This window comes from Rhipicephalus microplus, chromosome 7, assembly GCF_043290135.1.
Source record: "Rhipicephalus microplus isolate Deutch F79 chromosome 7, USDA_Rmic, whole genome shotgun sequence".
NCBI classification, from domain to species: domain Eukaryota; kingdom Metazoa; phylum Arthropoda; class Arachnida; order Ixodida; family Ixodidae; genus Rhipicephalus; species Rhipicephalus microplus.
Window position 1 is genome coordinate 129,669,928 of NC_134706.1, and position 13,803 is coordinate 129,683,730.

Consider the following 13,803-nt stretch of genomic DNA (forward strand, 5'->3'; position numbering starts at 1 on the left):
ATCTTAAAGTACATTAAAATTAGAACAGTAGAGTAAGATGGTTTGACAATTAAGCCATGAATAATGTCACATGAATATGAATTTATTCATTATGCATCAGTGTGTAATGAATAATGTCAATTTCTCGTCAGGTATGTCGTCAAACACTTTCCAAAAAACAGTGCTGCATGCCCGATGGCGGGTATGTGTCACTGGTATGCAGGTATGTGACACAGGTGATAGACATTTTATATCTGCCCACAAACAGCGAGAACAAGCGCAATTTCAACGCTTGCACATTTAGAAAAAGGTTAAGCATGCAAAGAATCAATGTCAGTGCCCCAGCACAAACCGAATCCTAGCATTCTGCGTGGCCATGAGGTAACCTACCACAGCGTCATGCTAGGTCCCAGAAACTGGAATTCTTTCTTGATCGTACAAAGGTATCTGCTTCATGAGGTAATTATCTGCAGAAGCTTGATCGAATGAATGGTGCTTCTTAATGTATGATACCATTTATGCGTTTTTTACCATGTTCTTGATCTATTACTAAAGCCTTATCTACTGGGGCAATCTGCGTCCTGCTTTCGTTTTTGTTTTGCTATGCCCATTTTTGTTTTGCTACCGGTGCCGTTAGGTTGTATACGAGGGAATATTGGTCAATTGCCAGCTCGTAATAAGTTCACTTGCTACGTGATGCCATACAGGCTCATAAAAAGGGTGTGCCACACTCGCTGCCATGACTGCAGGTGGCGCTGACTGACACTCTCACGTTTAAATTCACGTATAAAGCTAATAAGGTGACTGGGGGGGGGGGGGGGTTACCGCCGTAACCGCTCAGTGGTAGAGCATCGAACCCGTTATTCGGAGGTCGTAGGTTGGATTCCAGTTCACGGAAAGTTACCTTTTTACCCTCTTTTCTTTCTTCTTATTTACATTACATTGGTTCTAAAAGCTTCCCCTATACATGCCTTTGCATTATTGTCGGTTTGAACTCGGTAATATTGTGTCAAAACACGTAAGAACGAGCCCTTAGGTATAAACGTCTTTCCTTTATATATATATATATATATATATATATATATATATATATATATATATATATATATATATATATATATATATATATACAATGGACGGCGCTCGCAGAACGCAGAGAACCCCACAATTTTTTCAACCTTTTTTTCTTACCTGATAACTTTCTGTTCTTTGTTGTCTTTTTGTCCCTTTTTTCTCAATTTTTTTGCTTGACATGATATCAATTAGAGAACGAAGAAAAGTACCCTCATTTGTGACGCAGGCCAGACTCTGGCTGAAACTGTCGAAATAAACGCTCTGGTTGTTATCGTTCTCATGAAAATACACTTGACAGATATGTATGGTTCAACGTACCAAAACCACCATATGTATATGAGAGACGCCGTAGGGGAGGTCTCCGGAAATTTTGACCACCTGGGGTTCTTGACATGCACCCAAAGCTGAGCACACGGGCCTACAACGTTTCCGCCTCCATCAGAAATGCAGCCGCCACAGCCGGGATTCGATCCCGCGACCTGCAGGTCTGCAGCCAAATATATATATGGCACAATGGGAGCGTTGTCAACAAGGATAAATATATTTATTTCCCAACAGTTTCGGGAGGGGTCCTCCCTTCATCAGGGGATGAGTATAACTCATCCATTTAACAGGACGCAAGGATCTTTGATCTAAACATTGCCCAACAAAACAGTTTTGGACAAGCATACACCCTTGTGTTATATATATATATATATATATATATATATATATATATATATATATATATATATATATATATATATATATATATAGGCAGGCATGGTGGTTGAGTTGCCTAGCGTGGCCAAGAGTATTTTCGACAAATTATCGGGACCGCTATAGGCACCAAAATAGCACCCAACTATGCCAATATATTTATGGGAAAGGTAGAATCAGAATTCCTTGAGCAAAGTTCCTTGAAACTACTGTTATACAGAAGATACATACACAACATTTTTCTTATTTGGACCCACAGCGAGGACGCACTTCTCAGCTTCATCAATACTTACAATGCTGTACATCCGAACATACATTTCACACACACATACTCGCAAGTAACCGTAAATTTTCTTGATGTCACCATAACGATAGATGAGGACAAGCTCTGTACAACCCTATATCGCAAACTAACGGATCGACTACAATATCTCCATTACGAAAGCGATCACCCGCACCACTGTAAAAACAGTATTCCATACAGCCAGGCTCGTGGTTTAAGCGAGGAAGAAAGTTTAAGCGGAAAGACAGGGAGGTTAGCCAGTTCTTAGACTGGCTGGCTACCCTGTGCTGGAGAAAGGGGTTAGGGGAATGAAAGATGTTAAAAAGAAATGTTGCGAAGAGAGAGAGAAATTACAAAAAAAATGCGACAAAGGAAAGGAAACATCAAAGAGTATAAGACACTAAAGTCTGTCTCTGAGGCCAGTTGTCCGCAAAAAGTGCAGCAAAGCTTTCAAAGCCTTCTGGGCTGAGGATGGGCTTGGCCAATGACCCAGAATCCTTTGTTTCGACAAAGACCGATCGTCTAGTCTATCCAGAGCTGCAGTGAGTTCATGTCTTTGCGCGTTGAAATAGGTTTACTCACACAGAAGGTGCGCGATGGTTTCTTCGCAACTTCGGTAAGTGCATGTAGTAAGTGCATGTATTACATGGTGGCCCCGATTCCTGCAGTGATGCTTACGCATGGGGTTGCTGTGCCGCATATGAATCTGACGATTAAGAGAAACCTCACCTTCCTTCCACTGGTCAACTTTTCACTCACCACCCAAGTTCGGCCACAGGGTATCTCCCTGGCCAAAATTACTGCTCTCCAAGATAACCATGTCGAGCCCTTCAGAGTTGACGATTGCTGCAGCTCAGTCAGTGGTTCCACTCCATCACGTTCTTCGGGTGCCGACATTGAGCGAATGGTGTCATCGGACCTCACGTCTGAGCAAGCTTCAGCGCTTAGCCACGTTCTTGGGGGCTATCGTAGCATTTTCGACTTTGCCAGCCACTCTTTAGGCAAAACGACCATTGTCACCCATCGCATAAATACTGGCCATGCGACCCCCATTCACCGACGCCCCTACCGTGTGTCGGCGTCGGAGCGTGCAATATTGCAACATGAAGTCGGCAAAATGCTTGCGAAAAACATTATCGAGCCTTCATGCAGCCCCTGGCGTCTCCAGTCGTCCTTGTTAAAAAGAAAGATGGAACATGGCGCTTTTGTGTCGATTACCGTCACCTTAACAAAATTACCCAAAAAGACGTTTATCCTTTACCTCGCATCGACGACGCCCTCGACTGCCTGTACGGTGCCACCTATTTTTCAACTATTGACCTTCGGTCAGGGTACTGGCAGATAGCCGTCGACGTGATGGACCGCGAGAAGACCGCATTCATCACTCCTGATGGTCTTTATCAGTTAAAGTGATGCCCTTTGGACTCTGCAATGCACCAGCCACATTTGAAAGAATGATAGACTCATTGCTTCAAGGGTTGAAATGGTCCACCTGCTTGTGTTATCTTGACGATGTTATTGTCTTTTCGCCCACATTCGACTCGCATCTTGATCGTTTGTCAGCTATTTTGGAAGTTTTTCGTCGAGCCGGACTCCAGCTTAACGCCTCCAAGTGCCACTTCGCTCGTCGCCGAATTTCCGTGCTTGGTCACCTTGTCGATGCCCAAGGCGTGCGTCCAGACCCAGAGAAAATTCGTGCAGTCACGAACTTTCCCGTTCCGAGGACCACAAAAGATGTCCGCAGTTTTGTGGGGTTGTGCTCGTATTTCAGGCGCTTTGTTAAGGACTTTGCGACCATTGCACGCCCACTCACAGACCTCTTGAAGAAAGACGCCTCGTTTACCTGGGGCCATGATCAAGCGTCATCGTTTTCGCAACTTACGACACTGCTTACAACGCCACCAATCTTGAGTCATTTTGATCCATTAGCCCCAACCGAGGTTCACACGGACGCCAGTGGACACGGCATAGGAGCTGTGCTATTGCAGCAACAACGCGGACACGACCGTGTTATAGCCTACGCAAGTCGACTACTATCTCCAGCCGAGCGCAACTATTCCATCACGGAGCGCGAGTGCCTCGCCCTTGTATGAGCAGTCGCCAAGTTTCGCCCATAGCTGTACGGGCGCTCATTCCGTGTTGTCATGGATCATCACGCGCTCTGCTGGCTAGCCTCCCTGAAGGACCCCACGGGACGTCTCGCTCGTTGGGCTCTACGCCTTCAAGAGTACACGTTCTCTGTAATGTACAAAACAGGGTGATTACATCAGGATGCCGATTGTTTATCCCGCTACCCTGTTGACGAAGCAACCGATACCGACGCTATCACGGACGTTTTTTCCGTGTCGCAGCTGTTAAACATTAGTGAAGAGCAACGTCGGGATGCTTCTTTACGAGCCATCATTGACAAATTGGAGTCAACGCCACGCGACCCGTCCCTACGAATGTTTTTGGTGAAAGACGGGATCTTATATCGCCGAAACCTTGATTCCTTCGGATCAGACTTACTTCCTGTCATCCCAGCGCTCCTGCGTTCCTGTGTCCTGCATCAACTCCATGACGCTCCCATAACGGGCCATTTGGGCGTTTCTCGCACGTACGATCGAGTACGACGTCGGTTTTTTTGGCCTGGACTTGCCTGCTCTGTTCGACGCTATGTCGCCGCTTGTGAGCCTTGTCAGCGTCGCATACATAGATAGCATGCATAGATAGCATGTCACATACATAGATAGCATGTCACCTAGAGTACGATTAAAGCGCTCGGTAGCCCCATTGGTTTGAGGGTGGCAAATGGTACATGTGAGATGTACAATAGCACACTCAGCGAGCAATTTTTCAATGACCTTGGACAAGAAGGGGCGGCCACGGTCACTGAAGAGTTCTTGAGGGCCTCCATGACGCAACACAAAATGACGCAGTAGGAAAGTGGCAACCTCCTGTGCTGTAGCCGTTTGAAGAGCAGCGGTCTCAGCATAGAGCGTTAGGTGGTCGATAGCAACTATTATCCACCTGTTGCCAGTCGGAGTCAATGAAAGTGGCCCATAAATAACTATTCTGACCCGTTTGAAGGGTCGGGAAGGGCATGGTAAAGGCTGCAGTTCACCGGCGGAGGCGTGTGGTGGAGGTTTTCGGCGCTGACATTTGGCACAAGAGCGGACGAAGTTGAGGACGAAGGTATACATACCACGCCAGTAGTAACGATGTCGAAGCCTTTCGTAGGTCTTGAAGACTCCTGCGTGGCCACATTGTGGGTCAGCGTGGAAAGAGGAACAAATCTGCAACTTGAGGGTTCGTGGAACAACGAGCAGCCACTTGCGTCCCTCTGGTGCGTAGTTGCGTCAATAGGGAAGCGTGTCACGTATCGAGAAGTGTGGAACTAGGCGCCGGAGCGTTCGCGTCTTTGGGAGTTCCGAAGTGTCGGAGAGATGATTGAGAAGAGACGCAGTCCACCGGTCATTGCGTTGTTCGATAGCAATGGTGTCAAAAGCAAGATATGACAATGTGGAATCGCCAGCGGAGTCAGCTGTGGCATTGTGGGACAGGGGGGAACGGGAAAGGGCGTCGGCATCAGCATGCTTCCATCCTAACCGATAAACCACGCGTATGTCATAATCCTGAATTTTCAACGCCCAGCGAGCGAGGTGGCCAGATGGGTGTTTTAACGTCGAAAGGAGCACAGCGCAGGGAGTTGGTCACGACGTCAAAAGAACGACCATATATATATGGGCGAAACTTTCCAAAGGCCCACACAATGGCCAAGCACTCCTTTTCTGTGACGCTGTAGTTGCTCTCAGCCTTGGTAAGTTTGCGACTTGCGTATGCCACGACGTATTCCTGATACTCCGGGTTACGCTATGCAAGCACGGCACCCAAGCCTACGCCACTGGCGTCAACGTGGATTTCAGTTGGAGCTTCAGGATCAAAATGGCGTAGAATGGGTGGCGTCGTGAGAAGCCGTTGCAAGGTGGTGAAAGCCTCGTCGCAGGCAGGGGACCACGATAAAAGGTCTTTACAGTTGCTGAGAAGTTGCGTGAGAGGTGATATAATAGATGCGAAGTTTCGGATGAATCGCCGGAAATATGAACACAAGCCAATGAAACTTCGAAGTTCTTTGATGATGGCAGGTTTAGAAAACGCCGTAACAGCTCGCAATATCTCGGGATCCGGGAAGATGCCTTTCTTAGAAACAACGTGGCCCAAAATGTTCAGTTGACGCATGGCAAATCGACATTTTTTGAGGTTTAATTGCAAACCGGCGTTAGTCAAGCAAGTAAGGATGTGCTGAAGGCGACGTAAGTGGGTGTCAAAGTTAGGGGCAAAGACCACAATATCATCGAGGTAACACAAGCATATCTTCCATATTAGTCCACGCAGGATGTTGTCAATCATTCGTTCGAACGTTGCAGGTGCATTTCAAAGTCCGAAGGCATGATGGTGAATTCATAACAGCCGTCTGGCTTGACAAAAGCGGTTTTGCGGCAATCGGCCTCCACCATAGGCACCTGCCAGTAGCGTGACCGCAAGTCTAACGAGGAAAAGAACTCGGCACCCTGTACACTGTCCAAAGCATTGCCAATACGCGGTTGTGGATAGACATCCTTCAGCGTGATCTTGTTCAATCGCCGGAAATCGACACAGAAACGAATAGAACCGTCTTTCTTCTTTGACGAGGACCACCGGATACGCTCATGGGCTCTGTGAAGGTCGAATGACGACTCTGCGAAGCATGTCGTCTACTTGGTCAGCAATGACGCGGCGTTCCGTAGCGGACACGCGATATGGTCGTTGTCGCAGCGGTGAGTGGGACTCAATGTCGATGTGGTGTTCTGCTAAGGCACGGCCGAGAGATGTTTGTTCAACATCGAAAGAATGGTGGTAGCACTCAAGAATGGTGAGAAGTTGCGAATGCTGCGAAGATGTCAAATCTGCAGCGATGAATGGTTGAAATATGTTCGCCGACATTGAGGACATTGAGTCACCCGCTGAGACGACAGCCAGTTCACAGACGGAGGTAGAAGGTACCTCATCGAGGACGGATATAATTCTGGTAAAACTGATTGTCTCGACGTGACCAAAGCATTCGGGACAAAGTAGGGATAAAGACGACGACTCATGATTATAAATTGGCAATGTGGTTGAGCCTTCTACAAGGTCGAGAGCAGCAAAAGGTAGGGGGAGGGCTCTTCGGGCGACGAATATTGGAGATGGTGTGAAGAAGACCGTGCCGTTGGTTATGGCGCTGCATGAAACTGGCACGAACACAAAAAAGCATGGAGGGATGTAGGTGTCATTGTTAACGACAAGTTTAGCGGCAGACTGGGTGTCGACGGACGCTTGGTCATCCAGAGAGCAAAATTCAACCTCAGCCTTAGCACAGTCGATTACGGCGTTATGACGTGACAAAAAGTCCCATCCCAAGATAATAGTATGGGAGCACGATGAAAGAACCATGAACACTATCGTATACAGAACGTCCTGAATTGTCATGCAGCCTGTATACATACTGTGCTCGGTTGAACAGGTTGAGCACTGGCTGTGCGAAGCGATGATCCAGAGAAAGGCGTCGTAACCTTACAAGTTTAGCGGCAGATCTAGCATCTTTAACAGAAACAGCTGCACCAGTATTTACAAGAGCGACAGTAGGGATATTTTCAACGAACACATCAGTAACAATGGTAGGTGACAAATGAGGATTTGGGCAAACCGAAACTTGCGCAGTTCTTGCCTCAGGAACTGTGTTGTCTAGCTTTCCTCCCCATTATGCGCGGGCCGTCGACGCATAGGAGAAGGCGAGCGGTGGCGTGGAGAGGGCGAGCGAAGACATCCTGACCGAGGACGGTGGTCGTCCTGGTAGCGGGCTGGCATTGTAGTGGAGGAACCGTATTGCGCGTTTGAGTCAAGCTGGAAGAAAGGCTCACGGCCGTTTTTATTGGCGATATGCGTCCGGCGGCGGCAAGACCTTGCGACATGTCCGGGGTATCGGCAAGCGTAACATATCGGGCGATTGCCGAGGGTGCGCCCCGGGTTGGCGGTGTTAGTGCTGGTCCAGTGAACTGGAGCTGGGGGATAGCTCGCGCGAGGCTGCAATGGAGGCGCAGGCGCCTTGCGAGTTGGCATGGCTGCAGCCGCGGCGTAGGTGAGAGGAGCAGCCTAAAGATTAGGCTCGCGAGCAGCTGGTAAGGCCTCGGTGACCTCTCCTTGAATGATGCCACGAATAGACGACGGTAAAGTTGGGGTAGGTTCTGGTGTGAAAGGCACCAAGGAAAGCTGTCGTGCGACTTCTTCGCAGACAAATGCTTTTATTTCGGCTATTAGTGACGCTTGGTCATGAACATTGATCACACTAGACAGTGATGCCAAATCGTGCGCTGGAGGACGTCTTGTCAGAGCTCGCTGCTTCCGCAATTCCTCGTAGCTTTGGCAGAGGTTAATTACGTCGTTAACAGTGCTCGAGCTTTTCCCCAAGCGCATTTAAAAAGCGTCGTCGTCAATCCCTTTGAGGATGTGCCTACATTTTTCAGCTTCCGTCGTTGCGGCATTCACGCGTCTGCACAAATCAACGATGTCTTCTATGTAACTAGTGAAAGTTTCACCCGTTTCTTGTGTACGTATGCGTAAACGTTGCTCGGCACGAAGTTTTTGCACGGCAAGTCGATCGAAGACTGCTACAATCGACGGTTTAAATTGCGGCCACGTTCGGACGTCTGCCTCGTGGTTTATAAGCCAGAAGCTTGCTACACCCGCGAGGTAGAACGACACCCGTGTCAACTTGTCCGCGTCCGTCCATCTGTTTAGAGCGCTCACCCGTTCGAAAGTCGAAAGCCATTCTTCAACGTCGTTGTCATCTGTTCCACTGAATATTGGAGGCTCCCGCTGAGAAACACTGCCTGAACAGGTGGCGGGAAGAGATGGAAGCGTCTGCTGATCGGCGTCCGGCATAGCAGAAGATAGCCGTCGAGAAGAGAGTTCAAGGATGGTAGCGGGAAGGTATAGGGGACGGTACCCCGCACATCCACCAATTATAAAGGAGATTTATTGAACAGAAAGATTGATGCTTGGAAGGCGATGCACCAGCCGCAATTTCCGAGATTGAGCCGCTGCTGCACGCTGATGATAATGGCCTCTGCCCCAGAGTACTTGCTCTTCTCTACAACATATATCATATATATATATATATATATATATATATATATATATATATATATATATATATATATATATATATATATATATATATATATATATATATATATATATATATATATATATATATATAGGTATGGGATATGGCACAACGGGAGCGTTGTCAACAAGGACAAACATATTTATTTCCCAACAGTTTCGGGAGGGGTCCTCCCTTCATCAGGGGATGAGTTATCCCCTGATGAAGAGAGGACCCCTCCCTCATCCCCTGATATATACGTGAGTGAATTTTTCGTGTTACCTAGAGGACACTTGAAATTTCGTGCACCGAAGTCCCACTTTGTCGCGCTAAATAGTTTACATATTACGGCGAAAGAGTGGCTACTTGGGGTGGTATGTTTTCCATTTTGAAAGAAATGTACTGTATACTTATTACTGGTTTCGGCAGTTACTACAGAGCAATTTCTCATGATCTGAAGGTGCTGCTTTTTTATGATTGTGGTAGTATATTCATTTTTGTATGAACTTCCTTTTTATCTCCGTGGCGAAAAAGTGCTTTGTGCTGCATGTTTTGTGTTTCTTTTAAATTAGCAGAATTTGTTACATCTATAATGTCTTATTGTTTTCTGATTTACATGTTTCTATAATAAATGATTAAAATACTTTAGGAACGAATTAAGCAAATCATTGTCAAAATATTGCTACAAAGTTGGGGAAAAGGGCATGTTCACTTATATTGCGGCTTACTTTTTACAATTTAGCAGTCTAAGTATAAATGTTACCTATATATTGTTACATAGCATTCTTTGTTAGGAAGACATGCAGAAGTGTTCAAAATAGTGATTTTGATTTTAAAGGAGAAGGAAGTTTGTCTATCTGAGCAGCAACAAGTTACCACGAAGCTTGCATTTTCCGCATATTAACTACATATCGCTTCAGCGTGATTCCAGCGGGGCTTTTCGGCAGCGAATAACGCCACTCATACAACTTCTGGGCAGTTGTTTTTGTTATACAGCTGTAAGACACGTCGGAAAAGGGCAGTAGTGGTTATTTTGTGGAAAGGTACTTCTCCGTTCAACCATCAAAGTCCAGGATATATTGAAACACTGCTGCTCCAGAGGGAAATTCAATGCAATTGATGGCCTGCAAGACATTATTATAACGTAGTGTGAGAGTTCAGATAAATAATGGTAAGTGTCTAAGTGGTTGTAAATGCTGCCATCCCGGCACGATAGTTGTGGCTGTACTAGAAGTATTTTCAACAAGACTTCCATTGGATGAATAATTACGTTCAGTAACTTGAAACTCTATGCTATTATTGTAACTATAACGATTTTCAGAAAAACGCTTATGCGGCAGAATCAAAGTGAGAACAATCACAATCAACTCTGGTATGCTTCAGTTCGTGACCTCTCATTACTGTTCCTTCATTACACACAGAAGACGGAGTAATGTGTCGCATGGTTGTAGAAGCTGAGGACACGTAATGACATCTGCAATGAAGCTGAATCTGTGCTTTTTCTCGAAGGTCACATACACGCTCAAAAATGGACAGGAATTCAGGACATCACTATGCCATACCCAAATAAACCAGCCATAAACGTCACGGATACCATGTTGCAAATGGTAAGATAATCTAACCAATGCTAGGGCAGGTATGAACTAGTTGATTAAGTTCCTTCTACGAAAAGGGCGGCAAACTCATTCATGAGTAGACGTACTCTGATTGGGATCAAACTGCTAGCCTCTGTCTGAATGAGTCCAGGATAGAGTACCAGGAAGTTGTTTTTTCATGAAGTAAGTGTTAATGCGTACAATTGAGGAAACGTTTGGCGAGCATGAGACCGAGTGAGCCTTAAGCACAAAATATATTTCATGACAGAGTCTGATGGAGCTCCACAATTTTTTCAACCTGTGCTTCTAGTACCGTGGAATCACACTATGGAATGACGAACAGAATCTGTCAAAACTTAGCGCTAATTAACTCGTTCATTTCACAGACCCCAGGCAAAAACATGAAAAAGATTAACTGCCGTTGAAATTATTAAATATATTTTAGATCTCTTGTGACACAAAGCAATGAACCTTAGTTAGGGGTACCAAGTTCATTCAGCCTTTCATGTATCATGTATCTGCACAATTCAATGCTATGATGATAAAGCCAACAAACACACTTTGTTACCCTTCGGAATCACATCTTCTCTGTCACAGCCATCGCAGTGGAGAAACACAAGTCGGTTACAATGTACTTGTAATCTGACCTCGAATCCTACGTATGCTGAAAAAATGCGTATTTACGTTTTGTTGCGCCAGGAAAAAAAAAGCAGGAAAGTGTGGAATTGAGATTAGCAGTTAAATAATAAAAAAGTAGTATTTACAAGTTTTGGACAACAACACTGCTGCTCAAGACTGCTAAAACTGTTCCACTTGGTTTCGTACCAGAAGCTGAGCTTTACGCAACAACTTAAGGAACAAAAATTATTGTGGGTTAAGCACTGCGGCCAACTTGCTTTGAATACCAACGCATTCTGTGATCATAGCAAGGAGGTAAATTGTCGCTACGTTAACACGCAGGAGGATACCTTGTAGAGAGTGGGCTGCCTCTGTACTGTTTTACAAGCAATTAGATAAGTCGCTTAATTACTGTAAGTAATAAAAGGCCACCAAGCGTTAGAGTGATGTCACTACGGCCTCCTAAAAACGAGTTTGACAAGACCGAGGCTCGATGGCTATACTTGAAGAGTAGTTGACACTTTACGTCAGCGTGTGTTAGTGCTATCAGATAGCCCAATGCTCAAACTTCACATAATTAACTGCGACTTGCACACTGACTACCACTACGTCTTGTGTTAATTTTGGTTTCTTTCGGAGTGTAACCTGACGTGTTTCTTCGGCAGAACATGACTGTGTATGGGATATTTCGATATGCGGAGGAGTTTTTTACGTCCATGGGCCTTCCCGCAATGCCGCGCACATTTTGGACGCGATCGGTATTGGAAAAGCCATCGGACAGGAAAGTTGTTTGTCATCCGTCAGCCTGGGACTTATACCTCAACAACGATGTCAGGTCTGTTACCAACTTTACCGGTTGCGATCTTACTGCTTTTTTATTTAAAATTTTATTGTTACTTTTGCATATGGAAAACGTAAAACGATGTTAATATAGCTTCAAAGAATACAATATGTGCGAATTCCAAGGTAGCACAGCACTCAAAGTTTCCACTGATGGCTCTGTCTTTTTCGCAATCTTGTCACTAAATATTTTTGCTAGAAAAGTTGGCGATGTATGAAGCCAAAGCAGCCGTGGCTCTTCTTACGCTTATATTGTAAGAAATATACAAGCTGAGCTCCCATCAATGTAAACGTATCAATTGAAGAACAAGCAAACACGAAGGCCACCTCATCGAATCCCAGCTGTGGCTGCTGCATTTTCGATGGAGGCGAAAGTGTGTGAGGCCCATGTAGTGACATTTAGGCACGTGGTCCAAAACCCCAGGTCGTCAAAATTTCCGAAGCGCTTCAAAACATCTTTTTTATAATCAAATTATGGTTTCAGGTCGTTAAACCCCCATATATTAATAATAATAATAATAATAATAATAATAATAATAATAATAATAATAATAATAATAATAATAATAATAATAATAATAATAATAATAATAATAATAATAATAATAATAATAATAATAATAATAATACCTATTATTATTATTATTATTATTATTATTATTATTATTATTATTATTATTATTATTATTATTATTATTATTATTATTATTATTATTATGGGGCAGGCAGAAAGCCTGCTTCAGTGGTAATGTGTGCGTAAAGAACATGCTGCGAACGAAATGGAATAAGTAGCTCACAGCCGAATGCGCCGTCAGATGATCATTCGCTTGGGATTGTTGTTTATAGAGTACGCGTGGTATGCACGTACTTTTCTCACGTAGTGAATCTGACAGAAATATCCGGATGAGACAGTGTTTTATTAAAACGCGCTCACAGCTAATGTTATTTGAAGCTGACGGAGGTCATTATGTGTGGAAAGAGATGATGTGCCAATGCAGGCAGTCTATATATTTTGAAATTGTGCACCGAAGAGGAAGCTGCGAATAAAAACAGCTGTCGCAGATTAAGAGAAAAAATTTAAATTCTGCGCTAATGTTCTTTCTGAGTAGGGTGTTGCTGCAATTCTAAATCTTGGGGCAATGTCGTTCCACTGGAGTGTGAATGAGGAAGTGCGTGGCACAGGCAACCCTTCAATACTGTTGACGCTTGCTACTGCCTCATTCATTGCCTGCTTACCGAAATGGCAATGGCAGCACCGTCTTTTACGCGGCCCGGGTATCAGCAGCATGCTTCAGTAGCGTTCTTTGTATTTTGCAATTAGAGGTAAAATAATACGGTCACTTCTCTGCATATCTGTAGGTCATATTATTTTATGCTTACTTGCCTTGTTTTACGCCTCTGTTGAGGACTGCATGGTGATGAGACTTAAGACAATGAAGGGATGACAAGCTGGACCCCAAAGTATTATGAACTTGAAAAAACTACACAAAATAAATGACAGATATTGCTTGGGTTCGAAATAATCGCGCACAAGCTTTAGCTCTTTTGCGACA

The 13,803-nt window shown here is 44.8% G+C and overlaps 1 protein-coding gene across 1 annotated transcript in view; it reads left to right on the forward strand.

The window, feature by feature from the left end:
• The window catches only part of LOC119179835 (angiotensin-converting enzyme), a 61,459-nt gene that overhangs the window by 21,514 nt on the left and 26,142 nt on the right, over nucleotides 1-13,803 (forward strand). The window contains exons 7-8 of the mRNA XM_037430951.2: nucleotides 10,707-10,804; nucleotides 12,076-12,245. Of these exons, the coding sequence (XP_037286848.2) occupies nucleotides 10,707-10,804; nucleotides 12,076-12,245 (268 nt within the window). The remainder of the gene's footprint in view (nucleotides 1-10,706; nucleotides 10,805-12,075; nucleotides 12,246-13,803) is intronic.